The sequence below is a fragment of the Zingiber officinale genome, chromosome 4A (assembly GCF_018446385.1).
Source record: "Zingiber officinale cultivar Zhangliang chromosome 4A, Zo_v1.1, whole genome shotgun sequence".
Classification (NCBI taxonomy): Eukaryota; Viridiplantae; Streptophyta; class Magnoliopsida; order Zingiberales; family Zingiberaceae; genus Zingiber; species Zingiber officinale.
Window position 1 is genome coordinate 122,636,680 of NC_055992.1, and position 13,611 is coordinate 122,650,290.

The 13,611-nt window shown below is 40.2% G+C and overlaps 3 protein-coding genes across 3 annotated transcripts; all 3 read left to right on the top strand.

Annotated features, from left to right (window-relative positions):
- The first annotated feature begins 2,227 nt into the window (after nucleotides 1-2,227).
- On the top strand, nucleotides 2,228-3,210 carry LOC121973616 (NDR1/HIN1-like protein 13). Its single transcript, XM_042525010.1, has one exon. The coding sequence runs from the start codon at nucleotides 2,355-2,357 to the stop codon at nucleotides 3,060-3,062; it is 708 nt and encodes a 235-aa protein (XP_042380944.1). The 5' UTR covers nucleotides 2,228-2,354; the 3' UTR covers nucleotides 3,063-3,210.
- A 127-nt stretch (nucleotides 3,211-3,337) lies between these two features.
- Nucleotides 3,338-4,642, top strand: LOC121970882 (protein RETICULATA-RELATED 3, chloroplastic-like). Its single transcript, XM_042521884.1, has one exon. The coding sequence runs from the start codon at nucleotides 3,383-3,385 to the stop codon at nucleotides 4,466-4,468; it is 1,086 nt and encodes a 361-aa protein (XP_042377818.1). The 5' UTR covers nucleotides 3,338-3,382; the 3' UTR covers nucleotides 4,469-4,642.
- A 3,833-nt stretch (nucleotides 4,643-8,475) lies between these two features.
- On the top strand, nucleotides 8,476-11,370 carry LOC121970883 (ethylene-responsive transcription factor WRI1-like). The gene is made up of 8 exons (XM_042521885.1): nucleotides 8,476-9,044; nucleotides 9,136-9,641; nucleotides 9,716-9,798; nucleotides 9,954-9,962; nucleotides 10,029-10,117; nucleotides 10,202-10,326; nucleotides 10,673-10,749; nucleotides 10,829-11,370. Exons 2-8 carry the CDS (start codon nucleotides 9,457-9,459, stop codon nucleotides 11,209-11,211), a joined length of 951 nt encoding a protein of 316 aa, XP_042377819.1. The 5' UTR covers nucleotides 8,476-9,044; nucleotides 9,136-9,456; the 3' UTR covers nucleotides 11,212-11,370.
- Nucleotides 11,371-13,611: the final 2,241 nt, after the last annotated feature.

A 13,611-nucleotide genomic window follows, 5' to 3' on the forward strand; every position in this document is an offset into this window, starting at 1 on the left:
GGATGGGTAAGAAGGTGGATATAGGTGAGTATAGTACTCTATAATTAAGCGGCTACGATAGGGACCGAGAGGAGGAATTGGTTTTGGTCTCCCGATAAAATTAAGCATCCCATGTTCGCCCCGAACACACAACTTAATTTTATCAATAATAATTCATTCCACTAGAGAACTATTATTGAACTATCGCGCCAATCCCAAATTACATTTTGGGCTCCTTCTTATTATGAGTGTGTTAGTCTCCCTGTGTTTAAGATGTCGAATGTCCACTAATTAAGTGAGTTACTGACAACTCATTTAATTAATTTCTTAGTCCAAGAGTAGTACCACTCAACCTTATCGTCATGTCGGACTAAGTCCACCTGCAGGGTTTAACATGACAATGCTTATGAGCTCCTCTTGGGGACATTATCAACCTAGATCACTAGGACACAGTTTCCTTCTATAATCAACAACACACACTATAAGTGATATCATTTCCCAACTTATCGGGCTTATTGATTTATCGAACTAAATCTCACCCATTGATAAATTAAAGAAATAAATATCAAACATATGTGCTTGTTATTATATCAGGATTAAGAGCACACACTTCCATAATAACTGAGGTCTTTGTCCCTTTATAAAGTCAGTATAAAAGAGACGACCTCTAATGGTCCTACTCAATACACTCTAAGTGTACTAGTGTAATTATATAGGTAAGATAAACTAATACCTAATTACACTACGACCTTCCAATGGTTTGTTCCTTTCCCTCTTGGTCGTGAGCTACTGTTTATAATTTATAAGATACTGATAACATGATCCTCTGTGTGTGACACCATACACCATGTTATCTACAATATAAATTAATTGAACAACTATATTTATCATAAACGTAGACATTTGACCAATGTGATTCTTATTTTTAGATAAATATTTATACCAAAAGCTAGGCTTTTAGTATACATCCTAACAAATATTGCATACCTCCGTCGATGCTTGGATTCCCCTTATATAGAGCTCCTGTAGCGTGCGTGTATGCTCTCCGATACGAGCACGCTTCCCAAAGTTTTCCCTGAAAAGACTTGTCAGTAAAGTGTCCTTGACACAGTACCTTAATGAGCTGAGCATATCTCTGAAGTGATAGTGGAAACTTCCGTCGTACGATCTTTTGGCTGTCCATGCCCGGTATCGGCTGCACCAACTCCCAAAAGGATGTCGATGGATATCAGAGGGAGTGTACTGCTAGGCCTAGTTGGTGGGTAGTCGATCGGAATTTCGCCGTTCTAGTGCCCCGTCTGGTCGGCCATAACTTCGCTACTCCTGCGCGTGTGTCTGCTCGACCGAAGTTCCAATTTGCCATTGCCGAGTCCTGCTGCTAGGCCGAGCGGGGTAGTCGTTCGGCCGAAGTTGAACTCTGCCCATATCAAACTCTGCTGTCTGGCCGAGCGGGGTAGCCGCTCGGACAAAGTTCTACACCTCGTCTTCTCCTCCATTCGGCGCACAATAATCCATTGAGTGTCGTTCGTTTGACTCCTCCCCGTATCGAAGGCGGCAGATCGGGCCTTCTCCTCCAGTCGGAGCATACTTCGTTCGATCGATCGATGCTATCTGCGTGTTGATCGCTTTAACTTTGACCTCCACCATGATAACTATCTGCAGGGTGGGACCCCTCCTCATCACTACATCAGTCACCATCATTTAGGTTAATTAAGCTTAAATTTAAATATCTGGATTAAAAAAATTGAGAAAAATTGATTCCCACCCTCTTCCATCTTTCTTTGAAAAAATGATGAATTAATTAACATTGAATCTTGATGATTGACCTAGTCTTACAAAAATATCTCATAAATAAAAAACGCTCGTAATAGACGGTAAGTCTAACATCAATCATGTCCCATTAAAAAAAAAAAAAAATCTTACACGAAAGGCAGACGCTGAGAGCTGATAATGTCCTAAAAAACCAATTAGCAAGGTGCGCAGAAAATCGTCTATCTGAAATTGTACAGACCAACTGACAGGAATTAAAAATTTAAGCCTTCTCCTGCAAACTAGAATGAATAGGAAAACAAGAGCAACTGCAAACCATCAAGATATTAGTCGAGGTTGTTGATTTCGTTGAAAACCATCAACTTTGAGTTGAATATTTAATTTGTATTTTTCTTATATATTATTTCAAGAAAGAACAAGTAGGGAAAAAAAGTTGTAAAAATGTCAATCGGATCAAACGTCTGCAATGGCGGCCAAGTTTAAGCAGATTGCGCTAACGGGAACCTGCTTCGGATTAAGGACCGCAATCAGATATATCTTTACGCCGTCGCAGTGAGATCGAGAACTTTCCGTTGTGCCTCTGTTTTACTCTGGAGCGGCGATCGATGGCCGAGAGAGTGCACCCGGCTCGGATGCCGGAGAAGGGCATACGTCTGGAGAGTCCTCGCCTCTCAACTTCCTCCGCAGAAGCCGTCCTCCCCGTCCTCAACCCCTCGCCGCCGGTGCCAGCAACCCAGGTTTGTAGCTCCCGCTGTCGCTGTTTGCTCTGCCTCGGCGCGTTCATCCTCTTCCTCGCAGCCACGGCAGGCATCCTGTTCCTCGCCGTACGCCCCCGCGTCCCACGCTACTCCATCGACGGCGTATCGATATCCTCCTTCGTCCTCACTGGTTTCACACTCTCCCCTGTTTTCTCCGTCACCGTCGTCGCCGACAACCGGCGCAACAAGAGGGTCGGCATCTACTACCGCGACGCCAGCGATATAACGGCGGTCTACGACGGCGTGTTGCTGTGCGAGGGGAGGTGGCCAGAGTTCTACCACCCGCCGCGGAACGAGACGAGGTTCACGACGGAGCTGACAGGGTCGGCGATCCGACTGACGGCGGCGATGCAGGAGGCTCTGACGGCTGCGCAGACGCGGAGGAAAGTGCCAATGGAGGTGAACGTGGGGGTGCCGGTGAGGATCAAGTTGGGCGCCGTCACGAGCTGGACGTTCAAGGTGAGAGTGAGGTGCGAGGTGACGGTGGACGGCCTGACGGAGAACACCGTCGTCGTCGACCGGCGTTGCCATGCCAAGGTCAAAATTTTTGGTTGACCTATGCTTCTGTCGCCACTACCGCTCTATTCTTCCTAATTTTCTTCTTTAATAAAAAAAATATTAGTTTAGGTATTAAAAAAAATGCAAGGTGTGTCCTTTGACAGATATGCCCTTGTAATAATAATAATAATAATAATCAAATCCCATTTTCTTTCTTCGCTCCACACTTTATAAGCTGTGTACTTTGACAGATTTGCCCTTAAAACAATAATATGTTTATTAATATTTTTTTTTCGTTCTTTCTCTTTCTTTCAGGCTTTATAAACCGCAACTCTCTCTTTGTTTCGCACACATCTACAGCAGGAATCCGATCTGCCATGGCGGCCCAGCTTCGGTGGTCCGCTCTCAATCACCGCGTCGACGACCACTCCGGCCTTCACCGTCCTCCTTCCATCCCCTCCCTTCCTCGTCGCATCTGTGCCACCACCTACCTTTCTCCTTCCTTATGCTCCCTCCGCTTCACTTCCTCAAGCCCTAACCTTCCCCGTGCTCTCTCCTCTTCCGATCTCCCCTCCTCTGGAGGAGGTTCTGGCGGAACCACCGGCGGAGGCGGTGGTGGCGGATCGGGCCCGGAAGGAACTCCCGGTGACCATTACGATGAGCAGCGCTCTGGCTCTTCTAGCTTGCTCGGCCTCTTCCTCGAAGGTTGGCGGGCTAGGGTTTCGGTGGATCCCCAGTTTCCCTTCAAGGTCCTTATGGAGGAGCTGGTCGGTGTGAGCGCATGCGTCCTCGGCGACATGTCTTCACGGCCCAACTTCGGCCTCAACGAGCTCGACTTCGTCTTCTCCACCCTTGTTGTGGGGTCCATCCTCAACTTCGTTCTGATGTACCTCCTCGCCCCTGCCTCCGCCTCTCCTGCTGCTTCATCTTCCCTCCCCGGAGTGTTTGCTTCCTGCCCCACTGGCCATATGTTCGAGCCGGGGTCTTACTCGCTGTTATCACGTCTCGGCACTTTGGTTTACAAAGGCGCGACCTTTGCGGCTGTAGGTTTTGCCGCTGGGCTCGTAGGAACAGCGATCTCAAACGGATTGATCGCTTTGCGCAAGAGGATGGATCCAAATTTTGAGGTTCCCAACAAACCCCCGCCTACGCTACTGAACGCTGGCACCTGGGCTTTACACATGGGTTTGAGCAGTAATTTCCGTTACCAAACTCTGAACGGTTTAGAGTCTGTAGTGGAAAAAGTATTGCCACCAGTAGGATTTAAGACATCGGTGCTGGTTTTGAGGTGCTTGAATAATGTGTTTGGGGGGATGTCGTTTGTATTGCTTGCGAGGCTGACAGGGTCACAGAAGGTAGAAGCAGAGAAGCAAGAAGACAAGCAAAGGCTGATTGATAACGGTGTCCCTGCAGTTTCTGAGGTTGAAGATACTGATTTGCAGAGGAGTGAGTCAAGTAAGTGATGGGTATAGTGGTTTTCTGTCAAAGAATGGGGAAATGCGCAATATCTTAGGAAGAAATAGAACAGAACTTCGGATGTATTAGTACTGAGCTTAGTAGTTTCACTTTGTTAATCCTCAGAGTAGGTGCTACTTCTTTTCTATATTGAATGAATAACTAGGATTATGGGTTTCTCACGTTCTTTCCCTCATAAACTCTTTTAGCTGTTGTTTGCTAATCTTTCAAAAAGAAGCATCTCATAGTCTCATGATATGTACAGAGATGCAAAATGGCTTCAAAAGTGTAAGATGTTATTGTGTTTTTTTTTCATTCGTTTTCTTCATTCTATTGTGTCATGTTAACCGTGTCATATTTAGGAAGTTGTGTTAATTGTGTTGATTAAGATCATGTAAATAAATATGAACTTACTATAAACCTACTTATATTTCAATAGATAATTCCAAATAATGTAAAATTGGTTAAATTTTTAGAAAGATAATTTCTATATGATAAAAATTTGATTCAATGTGATAAAAGATTAATTAATTTATCTATTCGATAAATGGTTGAAGTTATGTTGTGCTTTCATCATATCCATGTTTTGTTATGAAGCTTTCTTCTTTTGACTCTGAATTCCAGTTTCACTCCAAGTTATGTTCATAACATGTCCAACATGGAATAGTTGAATGGATTTGAAATTAGCATGGCATATTATCTAACAGAAGTTTTAGCCCCTGAAATGCAGCTAATATTGGGTGCAGTTAGATAGTTAGCAGTTATGCTATTGTTTGTAGTATCAATTATTAAGTTTGATATCTTATATTTAAGTTTCTAATTTTTCTTAAGCCTTTTGGGCTTGTTAAAATTTAGAACATTTTCTTGTGAAACTTCCTCCCTCATTCTCGCTCTCAATCATTGCGTTTAATAAATTTAATTGGTTTTTTGTTCCACCTTAACCTGTAATTAATCAGTTACATGGAGAATCGAGTATGTAGTTTCTCATTTGTCTCAGTTTAGCTAGCGTGTTATCTAAAATGCATCTATCATTAAGTGTTGTTATTTAGTAGGTAGAGAAGGAAAACTCCATCTAAAATTTTCTTCTAAGTATTTGCTCATAAGTCATAACTTAGTATATTTGGTTAATTTTTTTCTTTGCTGAATCAAATCGGTTGTACTTTTAATGGCATGCCACATTTATTCTATAATGATCATTAAATCAAGAGCAAACTGGGTTTTGGTATAATATACAATTATTCATTACCTTGTTTACAGATTTGCAAACATCACTTATGAACAGGTCTATAAATTCATCTTGGTTTCACCTCCTACTCAGGTTCAGCTTTTATTTACAACGATCATAAGAATCTCAAACCACTAAGGCTTATAAATTACTGAGTATAGTGGCATATTGCATCTTAAGATTGGAAAATAGCAGAATAAGAGGAAAGATTAAGCGGGGAGGAAAGCTTTTCCTGGAAAACAATAGATCTGTCCATTAGTTACTTGGACAGATGGACTTCCAGGAAGATATGATGCCTTCTTGGTAACTTGCAGGAACTGAACAAGGTTGTAGTCTCAAACCCAGAAAAACATGCATGAACCTTGCAGCAGGACCATTTGCGACATTTTTCTTTGGGTTACGGGTGAGTACATGACAATGGTTTAACAACGTTGGCATGAAAACACAAGGAGGATTATCAATCTTGGAGAAGGATTCGGGATCGATAATGAAATCATTTTCCAATGAGACATGTGTATCTCATTTGGGATCTGACGTTCAGAATTATCCATCGGATATCTTCTCTCTCTTGACAATATCTCCCATTTAAAGCCTGATGTTTTTGCCAAGACCCATAATCTTGTTCGAGTTCCATGGTCCAGATGCACCTCCACTCACATTTGAGGTTCAACCAAGGCTCTGCTGCACATGCAGTTCTTTACCTTTCCAAACACCTCAGAATTAGTAGGGCTATGTATGCTGATGCTAAAATGTTCAACTTCCCAAACGAGCAAACTTATCTTTAAGCTTTTTTTTTTTTTTTTTTTTTTTTTTGTGTTACCTCTGATATAGAACTTGTGATTTATGATATTTATTGTCTGGATGAGGGTTTTGATCCCATATGATGACTCACGCTGTCAAACAAACAATATCTTTTGGCCAATAAAGTCTGAGTGAAAGTGAATCTCTTCTGTTGTGAAACCAAGTATCAGGTTGGAATTTGACTAAATCTCGCTACAAGTTGTGTTACTAACGTGGCATTTTTTTTTTAACCTTTTCTCTCTATTGAAAAGCTTAGTATCATACATTGTTGGTTTGGTTTCTCTAAGCATGTTCCTGAGTAATTCTGTAGGACTTGCATCTTTTGCGGGGGTGCTATTCTGATTGGCTATACATTTTTAATATGCTAGCAACAGTATTCCAAGTAACATTGAATTTTATATTCTTCAAACTTGCACCGAACGGACAGAGGGATGTTTGAGCATCATTCCTGAATTCTCATGTAGGGTAATTATTTCTGTTTATTTTATTAACTTCTACCAGTCGCGTTTGAAAATAGAAGATCAATTACTTAGAGCTTGAATTTGATATTAGTTGAGATTATATCTTATTTGGTAGTGTTTTTCTTAGAATTGATGTTTATTAAACAACATTTTAAAGCTCATAGACTGTAGTTTAGGCAATTAGTGTCAGAAGATCATGCAAATTTGGCAAGTTGTGTTGAATAATTCATATCTGTTTCCAAAATGTAGCTTTATATATCACAAGAATGTATTTATTTATCATTTTGGATACAGAGGACTTTTGTGGTTAAGGTGCAGACTGCAGGATTTCTGTTTCTTCTACAAAAACTAAGCCTAGGGACTCCAACATTATCTCGTTTGGGCAGTAGCGGTCTGAAGGTCGTACCAATTGTGCAATTATTGAATAAGTTTGTATCTGTTTCCAAATTGTGGCTTCATGTGTCATATTATTGTCTGTACGAAAGCTACTACCTTTGTAACAAAATAAATGTTTATGGCATCCTGGATGTCTTGCAGCCGAGCAAAAATGCAAGCGAATGTAGAATGGTGGCAGGAATATATCTGCAGATGACATGCATTTTATGGTATCACTGAGTTTCATCCCAATGATTATCTGCTGCCTATCGTTGTTCTCATCGGTTGATTTATTCTTGCACTGGAACCAGTATATATTGAATTCAGTCACCATCACTTGGGCTTTCCAGATTAGCAGTGCCAGATTTTACATATTGGTCATTGTTAAATTTGTTGCTGGCCTATCTGAGAAATTTAATGGCTTAAATTCATAGATTGATTGATATTTTTATGGCTATATTTTGTTGATTGCAGATATTAGTTGCTACATTGATGGATTGCCGAAGTCACAGATTTAGGTGAATCTTTCATCTGACTGAATACGTCATGGGCAATTGCATTTTCTGCCAATTTGTGATAACTCTCCTAGAATTGTTCTGACTGCAGGAAAATATGAGAGCCCTTCATTTTGGTTAGAAGTTGAGCCATTCAGATTTGACTCTTGCATTACTGCACTTTTTTTTTTTTTTTTTGTCATATGATATCTTGCAAGGAAAAGAAACGGAAAATATGAGTGAGGTTAGATAGGAGGATATTGAAAGGCATGGTACACTCCTGGTCCTACAATTTGGCAACCTACTATCCAAGCAAACCAAGAAACAAGTTTGAGATGAGAGGAAAAAAAGGTAGATAGGAAAGGTAAGATGCTCCCGACTCGTTCAGTGAGTTCAAGCTGCGGTTTTCGGGTTGTTGAATTGGTTGGTTGGTCCGGTTCACAACAACTTTGGTATGCACAATTTTGGGAACAAAAGAATCAGTCTTTAAGCTTGTGACTTGCTAAACATGTTTTTGCGTTCTCTTTATTTATTTATTTTCCTTGAGTTATTGCGATGCGGTTTTGAAACAGTTCAAATTTGCCTTCCTGTTAATGACTTGCTCTTTGGATCTCCAAGCTGATTAACTTGTTTGCATCCACTGATCAACCTCGATTTTTTTTAACTTTCAAAATGATCTCAATTATAAAAATAGGATTTTTCTTTAATTTGTCTTTTCCTCATATGGAGTTAAATGAGTACAATGGCATGAGAAAGGTTCCGCCTCTTCAGAGCATCTAAACTGACACAAAGTGTGCACGGTGGAGTCCAAGTTGTATTGGGAGGCATGCCCACCCTTTGAGCCAAGTGTTCTCTCACCACCTCCATGAGCTCTAACTCAAGCCACTTGGCTCCATCTGACAGCAGCACTCTTTAACCATGGTTAAGAGTTGAACAAATCCATCCATTTATGAGTTGTCACTGTAAATCCATGGTCAAGCTGAAACCACCCCCCTTCCTCTCCTATATATGCACTCACAAACATCCTCCTTCAATTGTTCCAATCTCCGAATCCAGGAAAGGCTCTCCTCCCACCTCCTCCTCAAACGTGTTTCTAGTGACCAAAGCCGAGAAGCCAAGTCTCTCCAAGAAAGCTTCCAACTCAGAGAAGAGGAAGAAGAATTTGGACCTGTACTGTGTCTCCATGCTGGTTGGCAAGCCAGAACTGGGTCTCCAAGCTGATTAACTTGTATGCATCCACTGATCAACCTCGTTTTTACTTCCAAAATGATCTCATTTATAAAAGCAGGATTCTATTCATTTATTTGTCTTCTCCTCAGATGGAGTTAAATGAGAACAATGGCATGAGAAAGGTTCCACCTCTTCTTCAGAGTAGCTAAATTGACACCTAAATGTGCGCTGTGGAGACGAAGTTCTATTGGGAGGCATGCCAGCTCTCGTCTCTCACCACCTCCATGAACTCTAACTCAAGCCACTTGGTTTACCATGGTTAAGAGTTAAGCAAATCCATCCATTGAGTTTTCACTGTAAACCCATGGTCAAGCTTAAACCAACCCCTTCCTCTCCCTATATTTGCACTCCACACTTGCCTCGTTGATCACTGTAAGCAACCTCCTTCAGTTGTTCCAATCTCCAAACCCATGAAAAGCTCTCCTTCCACCTCCACCTCCTCCTCCTCCTCCTCCTCCTCCTCCTCCTCCAATGTGTTTCAAGTGACCAAAGTCAGGAAGCCAAGGCTCTCCAAGAAAGCTTCCAACTCAGAGAAGAAGAAGAATTTGGACAACGGCAATGGCAAGAGAAGCTCTTCTTTTAGAGGCGTCACTAGGTAACAATTAAACTTAAAACAACGAAAAATTTAGTTGTGCATGGTGTTTCGATTTGTGGCTTGTCGATCTATAGGCATAGATGGACTGGGAGGTATGAAGCTCACTTGTGGGACAAGCTTTTCTGGAACCCCCTTCAGAAGAAGAAAGGAAGACAAGGTTAGTAGAAAGGCTTGATTAATGAACATGATCGCTGTCAATTATTTATTTATTCTGCCCTTTGATTTTAATGGCATTTGTTTTCCTTTTTTCTCACTTGGATCTTGTCTCGTGAACTGCACGTGGGTTGGGGGTCTCATGCGGCATCGGTATAGTTTATTTAGGTGAGTCACTGCTTACAAGTGTAATAAAAAAGATCCCTCTTTGAATTGGTGGTGTTCACTGTGAAGGGGCTTATGATGATGAAGAAGCTGCAGCTAGGACGTATGATCTTGCTGCACTCAAATATTGGGGTCCTGAAACAGCTCTGAATTTTCCTGTATGTGCTGATATTTAAATCTGTTTTGTGATAAAATAATAGATAGATAGATAGATAAATAAACAATACATATATTGGATCCAGTTTGATACCTACAGAAAGGACTACGAAGAGATGCAAAGCATGTCGAAGGAGGAGTACTTGGCTTCTCTCAGGCGCAGGAGCAATGGGTTCTCAAGAGGCGTCTCCAAGTACCGTGGGGTGGCCAGGTTAATTAATAAATATGCTCTTTAAAAGGATCATTTTTTTAGCATTATCTTTTGTTAGTGCCTGGATTATTTGGTTTCAAACCTGAATCATTCATTCATTCTTCCCATTTTATATTCATTTTCTGTATCTGGAAGCACGTGTTGATGAGGAGTAATTGATCTTTAGACAAAAATGCTTTTCTTTTTAAAGTCCAAAATGTTGGAGAGTTGTAACTGCCGTTTAGCTAATTAATGGCTGAAATTTAATGTTTTGGCCGAGTCTGAATACGTTTTGTAGCATGCACACGTTTCCCATTTGAGGCCGGTGCTCTGAAAACAAACTGATGACATAGCTGGAATTTGGCAGGCACCACCACAATGGGAGGTGGGAGGCAAGGATTGGAAGAGTTTTTGGCAACAAGTATCTCTATCTGGGAACCTTCAGTGAGTCCTCATATTCCTTTCTTCTTCTTCTTCTTCTTCTTCTTCTTCTTCTTGTCAGTTTCCTAAAATCTCATTTCAGGCACACAGGAGGAGGCAGCCCAAGCTTACGACCTCGCAGCGATTGAGTACAGAGGCCCGAATGCAGTCACCAACTTCGACATCAGCAACTACATGAACTGCCAGAAGGTACCTGCCACATCCACAAGCACTCCGGAAGCTCCTCCTCCGGAGATGAACCAAGATTACTGCAACTCTGAGGAACATCAAGCTGAGGGCCAGAGTGTCGAAGAAGAAAACTTGATGCCTTGGAGTCCTTTCATGGATCAATTCTTCGATGGCAGCTTCTTCTCCAGCGGTGGGTTTGAAGACAATCTGGAAGTCCTCTTTGAGAAAGAAGGAAATGCCGTTGCACAAGATTGCGTCTTTGATGAGTCTGCGATGGTGGTCGGAGAAGTTGGGTGAGGGGGAGTGGCGACTTCAAACACCCACTTCCTGATACTTGTGCTGTTGCTATGACCATTGTGGTGGAAGTTTTTGTGTTTGTTACTGCAAGAACACTTGTGACCTTTTTTACTGTCTTTTGGATTTGAAACTTCCATAAAGCATAATTTGGTTGAGCAAGCAAATAGAATTTCTCTATTTTAGTTGAACGACTAGATTCATAAAACTAAATTTAACTTCTCCATTGTACATCAATTAAAAAAAAAAGAAAAAAGGTGATGAGTTGAATAGGATTCAACAAAAATTGAAATTATGGTATATGTATTCGGGTTTTTGAATGCCAATTATAGGGCCAGTTCGTTGACCTGGTTGAACCAGCTCTCTCTAGTCTAGTTGGACCGGATTTGATCCGGTTTATCTGCCATCTATAAATCGGTCTTCCTCTCATCCCTTTCTTCCAATTTTTCCGATTCTCTTTGCAGTCTCTTCAATTACACATAATTTATCTATTTCAGTTTTACGAGTTACTTAAAAGATGAGCACTTTAGTATTGTAATATCATCCTTGATAAAGAGAAAAAGTTCAGTCCAATTCTTACTTCGACTTTACTATTTATTGGAGGTAGTGTGTCGATATACTTGAGTCAATAGACATCGCTATATCTTATTGGACTGAGCCACCGATTATACAACACACATGCTTATTGTCGGACGAAAATTAGTTAGGTTGACATTGATAAATTCTAACATGTGTTCACCTAAAATGATGAGTTTAACCAGATGAACCAATCATTAGTCGGTTTAGGTTTAAAAACAATTTGTTGATAAACTGGAGGTGACGGTGCTAAGGTTAACCGACAATGTGTATACGTAGGAGGTGGAAGTGTAGTCCCACTTGCACTTACAAAAACACAAAATGATTAATAAAATCAGGTAATATTAAATTTGGGATGGTAGGTCCGATTTTATAAAAAGAAAATTATCTGCTGTCAAGGTAAATTGGGGAAGGCCAATAATTGAATCCTCTATTCATTAAAAAGAAAATTTTCTAATAATATATCATAGTTAAATTTCCAACTCTAGATCTGTTATTTATTATTGGAAAGTTTACCATGACACTGTCCCGGGCTCACCTGCACGTACAAGAGCAAATGTCAGATGACATCAGAAGTGATTTTCGAAAAGATTTCTTCGATGCTTACAAGTCACCAGGTGCAGTGGACAAGAGGAAGTAAAAAAAAAACATAGAGATACATTAGCCCCTCAATGGAACACATTTATAAGTGGAGGAATAGTTGCCGAGATTGTGCTCATTTTCTCTAGAAAATTAGGAATTATTCTTCCATTTCCTCCACTAATTTAGTTTAATAGTCATTTAATTATGGTGATCAGCAGTTTGGTCATTACTGGTCCAAAATAATGATATTGAAGGAACAATTACAAGGACCACTGGCCTCGTAGCGGAGTAACAATTGCAAAGTTGAGGCCGATAATTAGGGTTAGCCAAGCCGATTTAAACTTGGGAGTATTCAATCTTGTTTGATAAAGTAGTCGAGCCAAGTTGAGTCTAAAATCAACCATGCAAGCCATTAAAATGATTGTTCAAACTCAATTTGATTTACTCTTTATGAGCTTAAGTTTGGTTCAAACTTGGCTTGAACTTAGTTCGTTTAGATATTATCGAGCTCTCAATTCAAGCTTGTTTAAAACTTTTACTTATTTGATTGGTTATTGAGTTTGATAATTCATACTTGTATGTTAATTTTAATAATTTTTTATTTATTTAGTATATTGATAAAAGTTTTATTAATAGAACATGGTTCATATATTTCGTGAATAATGTTCATGAACAATGTTCATAAACATTAATGAACTGAACATATATGTATTTAATCTTATTTATTTAGTTTAACAAACTATTCAAATTTGTTCATTTAATTAATTTTATGTGTATTGAATAAATATAAATAAAATTTTACCAATTTAACACTAAACTTATTTATAAATATTCAGTTTATTTACAATCCTATCGATAACTGTGTGGGTTGTAGTGGTTTTAAAAGACCTATAACCTACTGAACTCAAAGAGAAAAGTTCGGAGAGTTCGAGCTAGAGAACTCGGATAGCTTAAAGTGGAGAGCGTGAGGAGCGGACTTGGGAAATGGAGAGTTCGAGGAACCGAGTTCAACATAGCTGATGGTGTTTAATTGTAGAACTCTATAAGTGTTAGCTACTGACTTAGCCTGAGAGATTGGCTTTTTAGCGTTTAAGATACCAATACCAATTTGAAGTGGGGTCATACAGGCATGACCTATTATTAACATACGGTCAGATCATTATCAAGGGTATGACACTTCAATTCTAAACTTTACCCAAATTTTGCCTCCGAGATCATGGTGCATCCACATGGTATCTTCTTAAT

Bases quoted from the DNA above. Each gene is read 5' to 3' on its own strand.
- LOC121973616 (XM_042525010.1), top strand. From the start codon at position 2,355: ATGGCCGAGAGAGTGCACCCGGCTCGGATGCCGGAGAAGGGCATACGT.
- LOC121970882 (XM_042521884.1), top strand. From the start codon at position 3,383: ATGGCGGCCCAGCTTCGGTGGTCCGCTCTCAATCACCGCGTCGACGAC.
- LOC121970883 (XM_042521885.1), top strand. From the start codon at position 9,457: ATGAAAAGCTCTCCTTCCACCTCCACCTCCTCCTCCTCCTCCTCCTCC. The intron at 9,642-9,715 runs GTAACAATTAAA...GTCGATCTATAG, and splicing joins TCTTTTAGAGGCGTCACTAG to GCATAGATGGACTGGGAGGT. The intron at 10,327-10,672 runs GTTAATTAATAA...GGAATTTGGCAG, and splicing joins AAGTACCGTGGGGTGGCCAG to GCACCACCACAATGGGAGGT.